Consider the following 6,103-nt stretch of genomic DNA (forward strand, 5'->3'; position numbering starts at 1 on the left):
AAAAACAAGAGATCTGTAAAGCTTTCAAAGCCTCATTAATAAGTGCTTTAAAAGCAGCCATCACTATTGAAATACGAATTTCATCAATTTGCCCATTCATAATGCATGCATAATAATGCAAATTATTATGTTTGCATGAGGTGGTTTTTCAGGCATTTGGAAAAAGTAATATTTTCATTAATAATAATAATATTCAATAATATATCCATTTAAAGAAAACAGTTATATGATAGACCTACCGTAGTTTTGTTTACCAAACAAGTTTTTCTTGGATTTGCATGGTAAACTGTTAATTAATTTGATAACTGATTTGATATATCAGCTCCTATACTCAGAATCATTCTGTATAGATCTGCAGATTATTATTAATATTATTATTATGTAGATTTTTAGTAAATTTTTTAAATTGTATTAAATTCTGTGCAGAAAAAAGCAAAAACTCGATAGATTTTGTCTGGCTCTAGTCATGATGCAGCAGGCGCTATAAGACTCTCTTTGCATTGCACTCAGTGCTTCCCACACATAGACTTTACTTGGGCTGGTCACGCAGGTATATTAACGTCAGCCCAAGTATAATTGCTGTTCACTCATGAAAAATACTATTATTATCTCCCTTTTACACTTTTTTTTTGTATCCGTCCAGGAAAGCCAAACATTCGCGATCGATGAACCAGTATGCGTTTTTGCATTACCTTTTCGCAGCTGACTGCGTGCGCACAGCCGCAAGAGAAACATTAAATGGTTAATCAATTAATAAATGACGCAGATAAACTTTATATACTCGGAGAGAACAAAATATACTGGCTGAAAAATATTCTACACCATTAGAAATGGCTAATCAACTAACTTGCCTTATTTAAATAATCTACACTTTTTATTCTAGTAATAATTATTAATTTGATGATGTTAATATATTACATACTTTATACTTATCTAAAATGCATTGGCAATACTGTACTAAATGCCATGCCAATAATACAACTTTATAGAGAGAGAAAGAGAGAGCAGCCTTTATGTCAGTGTGTGCACATGGCTCCAAATAGAAAAAGAGAAAAGGTGTCTTTTATTTCAGCAGCCTTTTTTTAATAACTTTAACCCATTGAAAAGAAAAGATGTAGCGTCATAACAAATAAAAATATAGTTAAAAATCACATTGTTTTGTGTTTGTCACATGTAGTTGACCATTTATGAGCTGTGGGTAAAAGATTTTTTAGATTAGATTCAACTTTATTGTCATTACACATGTACAAGTACAAGGCAACGAAATGCAGTTTAGGTCTAGCCAGCAGCAGGTGCAGGATACAGGTATAAGTTATAAAGTCATAGGCGGAGCGTGTGTAAGGCTGGGGAAGGCTTAGCCTTCCCCTGGCCAGAAACCACGGTGATAGGAGCAAAGAAAAAAATGGAACTGTCCAACCCCGCACATTGCACTAATGAGCGCTGTTTACTACTGGAGTTAGTAGCAGCTCTGAAAGCCAAACCAAAAGTGCTGGCCAGCGGACTATTCTGATTTGCTGGTCAATGACATAAGTAATAAAATGACAAATGAGTATAATAATAATAATATATTATAATATATAATATATAATAATAATACATACACTGGTTTAACTTGTTTTCAGCATTAACTGAAATTGGTAGTTTCATTGTAATGTAGTCTAGCCTATAGTGTAGTAATCTTGTTTAGTCAATCTTTTGGAGTTTTACATTTTAAAGGTGAAATATTTATTGCTGAATTACAAGTTCGGTTTTCGATTGGCTTCGTGAAAAAGAGAATGATTTCGTATTCTCAGGGCCGGCGCACCCAGAGGCAACCTAGGCAGCCGCCTAGGGTGGAAGAATAGTGAGGGCTGCGTCCTCTCTAATATTTATTATTATTATTATTATTATTATTATTATTAGTAGTAGTAGTAGTAGTAATAAAAGCAACAAGGAGTAATGATTTCATTTAAAACTGCATACAGTAAGTAATAAATAAATATTTAATAAATAAGTATTTTCAACACAATCTCACAGCAATTCGTAACTTTTTGATTTAGTGGCTAATTCGTATGAATTCGTACGATCTAATTCGTACAATTTAGTACGATTTGCTCATCCCCCAATCACGGTTGGGTTTAGGTGCCACGCCTCCTTTTTAAAATTGTACAATTTCGTACGACTGAACTCGTACGAATTAGCCACTAAACTGGCAAACGTAAAATACTTACGTTTTCTCGTGAGATCAGGCTGGTATTTAACAATTTTTAAATATTTAATAAATGCCGTCTTGATGAACAGAATTTTAATTCGATTTTTAAAAGTAATAATAATAAAAATAAATAAACTGACCCCAATCTTTTGAAACTGTATAGATCAGTGGGTGAGTTTAATAAAATAATTTGATGTGCGTGTTGAATATAATAGGTGTTTGTTGATAGGCGGTGCTTTTGTTAACCTCTTCTTGGTCAGTCGCAAATCTTTTTAAATGCATCAAAGGGCAGCGCATATCTTAGCCTTACCCTGGAGTTTGTTCACCCTCCGCCTATGTATAAAGTGCAATTATAGAAAAACTATGGCAATGTTTACAAATGGATGTACTATCAACATTATATACAGGTTGTATTAGCTATGAACAGATTTACAATAAATGAATATATGTACATGTTGCTATTAATAAGTGTGCAGATAGATAAACATGATTACAAATGTTCACGTGCAGTGGGTATGTACAGTTCAAATAAGTGAATCAGTGCAATGTAGTGCAGTGAATATGTGCAAATTTAAATGTGCAAATGTTAAACAGTGCAGTGATTGTGATGAGTTTAAGTTAGAGGGGTGTGGGGGGTGTATTGGGGGGGCAAAAGAGTCAGTGAGGGGCAGAGTTCAAAAGGGAGACAGCTCTGGGGAAAAAGCTGTTCCCTAGTCTGCTGGTTTTTGTCCGGAGGAGCCTGAAGCGCCTGAAACATTGAAAGATGCGTTTCAAATCGGCGACCACCGCAAGTGTATTTCAAACCTGTGGGAAGCACTGAGTGCACTGCACAGCTCCAAAAAAAGAAAGAAAAAAATCATTCATAAATCTGAATACACGGTGAAACAGCGCAATATATAAAACCCAGAAACCTCACCTTGCCAATCATGTTTGTCTGACCCGCAAACAACATTGCCTGTGATGTAAGTAAACCTACCATTTGGACTGACTTTGTTTCATTCACATAACACTCAGGTAATGTTTTTTAATGAACATTTAAACGTCTGCAGAGGTTTGTAATGGAAATGGGCCTGTTGTGTTGTGTGTGCTGACTTTCTGTTTCCAGCAGATTCAAGCTATTACTCCTGCAGAGATCATGTGTCATTCACTGCTGTCATTATATTGCTGCTGCTTATGCCATGTTTATCTCTCTCTCTCTCTCTCTCTCTCTCTCTCTCTCTCTCTCTCTCTCTCTCTCTCTCTCTCTCTCTCTCTCCCCTGTTTCTCAGCATCACATTTCCTTCATGCAAAGCATACATTCTCTTCTTGAACAGGTCACACATGCTCTTGACACAGACCTCATTCATTCTCATGCTGTGTTTCTCTCTGTAGACGCGCGAGGAATGGCAGTATGTGTTTCTCATTGCTTCACTTGTTCATTATGGTGGAGTTATCTTCTACGGTGAATATTTCTGTCCATTTCCTTCCATCCATCATTTGCTATTGATCAGAGTTGTTCTTGTGCTGCTGATATCTGTTCCATGTTGAACGAAACGAGACGAATCGGTTGATAAAATGTCAAATATTCTAATAATTTATCTACAAAATAGCTGAAAATGCAAAACCTATATTTACATGAAATATATGAACATGTATAAGGAATTGTTCTTTCCAAAAAATGTAAATGTGTGATTATTTATTAGTAATGTTTATCATTAATGCTAATAATTATGTATTAATTCAATATATAATTAAAATTATTCATTACATAAATGCATAATACGCATATTAAAATATAATAATCATGTATAAAGTGTGATATAATTTAAATCATAATATTATTTATATAATATAATATCATTTAAATCATTATACAGTTTAAATAATTGATTTACATACAGTCAAGCCCACAATAATTATTACATGTTATGTATATAGACTGTATATGTGTGTGTGAAATCAAAAAAGTATTGTTTGGGTCTAAAAATCAATGAAATAAACATTTTATTTTTGTAAATATATACTTTTAATGCTTAAAATTGATAATTTTATTAATATGAAATACTTGTATGATGTGGTTGTTGTTATTTTTCAGGTCTCTTTGCATCGGGAGAGAAGCAGCCGTGGGCCGAGCCGGAGAACATGAGCGAGGAGAAATGCGGGATTTTAGGAGAAGACGAGCTGGCTGATGAAACTGAGGAGCTGTACCGCTCAGCAGGCGGCGGCTATGGTGCAACCATCCAATCAGGAGACCCCAACGGGGCGGGGACTGGAGGGGGTGGAGCCGGAGGTAGCTGGGTCTCAGACTGGGACAAAACGGAGGAATACGTTCAACCGGTGGGAACAAACAGCTTCCTTTATGGAGGAGAAGAGGACAGAGGGATGAACGAATGACTTCCACAGCTCACAGAGTACAAGCAGAGCAGGATGGGTGGGTGAAACACATCCCAAACACTAACTGACTGGAACGAGGACTTGCTTTCTAACCCAAACAAAAAAAATACTATAAGTAACATCAAGGCTTTCCAGTGATATCACACAGATTGAATAGAGGTGTGTGTGAGAGTGTGTTTTGAGTGCATGTGTGGATGTTTAACACTGTGTGAGGGTCATTAACGGGGTCATGAACTGGTTTGGCTCATTTAAAGATAAATTAACATTATAATGAACTCTTCTGTTTTGACCCATATCAGAACACTCAGTTTGAATGACCAATTGAAGTCACACCCACTGTTCTGATTGGCTGGCACTTTTGCATATTAACAAGGCAAAACAGGCTGTGATGTAAAAGTAGGTGTTAATCTTGTGTGGAGGCGGAGCTTATCCACCTTATGACATCATAGTTTAGAACATACCAGAACCTGTGGTTTTGTCCGACTGCCTTTAATAAAAGCTGATTATAGAGGAACCACAGAGTTTTTAAACTTACAGTGTGTTTTTTTAGCATTAAAAGTCCTCATATGTCAAAAGATCAAGGGATTTTTGGTTTCTCAGTTCATGACCCCTTTAATTCAGTCCATGTGTTTGACTTTCTGCTGAGTTGTAGTAATTAAACTGATCTTCGCGGGTTCGACAGAGTTACTCTTATGAAATATTACTGCCTAATTTGTGAAAATCCTGAAATTGTGTGTGAAAGGTGAATCTCACACACGAAACAGACGTTCAAATTCAATTCAGCAGCACAACTAATGTATAATTCCAATGGCAAAAGTACAATTTAGGGAATTGATCTCATGTGCCAATACTGTGAGGTGTGTTTAGTATTGGTCCCTTTTCAGTGAGAATCTCACGTAGACGGATGCACAGTTAATGGCTAGTGATATGAATTAATATTCGGATGAGCTTATGGTAGCATTGATAATATACAGTCGTGGTCAAAATTATTGGCACCCCTGGTGAATATGATATGGAGAGACATCTGTATTATTAATACTTTCAGAAATTTGAGCACAATCTCATTCCAAAATAAATGGCTTTCTCCAATACAAGTTGGTCAAAATTATTAGCGCCCTTTTACTTTTTGCAAATTTGGCCGGATTTGCTCAGCTTTGAGTCTGTTATGATGTCTGATGACTTTGAAGGAAAATTGGAAAGAGATATGAGCATTTTCCATACAGAATCTTGCCAGATCATTCAGGTTTTCTGGTCCATATTGGAGCTCTTTTTTCATTTACTATATGGTTCAGGTCAGGTGACTGAAATGACCACTGCAGAACCCTACTTTTGAACCCATTTGTTCAATTCAATTCATCTTTATTTCTATAGCGCTTTTACAATGTAAATTGTCAAAGCAGCTTAACATAGAAGTTCTAGTAAATTGAAACAGCGTAAGTCCAGTTTTCAAAGTTGAAGTTCAGGTCAGTGTGTATTCATTTTCACTGCTGAAAGTCCAAACACTGAAGAGCAAATCCATAGCTGTGCAGCTCCACAAGT

At 35.9% G+C, this 6,103-nt stretch overlaps 1 protein-coding gene across 1 annotated transcript in view; it reads left to right on the forward strand.

Moving 5' to 3' along the window:
• slc17a7b (solute carrier family 17 member 7b) overlaps positions 1–4,866 on the forward strand; it is a 36,874-nt gene extending 32,008 nt beyond the window's left edge. Inside the window, exons 12-13 of the mRNA XM_056450737.1 lie at positions 3,563–3,632; positions 4,266–4,866. Coding sequence (XP_056306712.1) covers positions 3,563–3,632; positions 4,266–4,564 — 369 coding nt within the window. The 3' untranslated portion in view covers positions 4,565–4,866. The remainder of the gene's footprint in view (positions 1–3,562; positions 3,633–4,265) is intronic.
• Positions 4,867–6,103: the final 1,237 nt, after the last annotated feature.

This window comes from Danio aesculapii, chromosome 24 (genome assembly GCF_903798145.1).
Source record: "Danio aesculapii chromosome 24, fDanAes4.1, whole genome shotgun sequence".
In the NCBI taxonomy this organism is placed as follows: domain Eukaryota; kingdom Metazoa; phylum Chordata; class Actinopteri; order Cypriniformes; family Danionidae; genus Danio; species Danio aesculapii.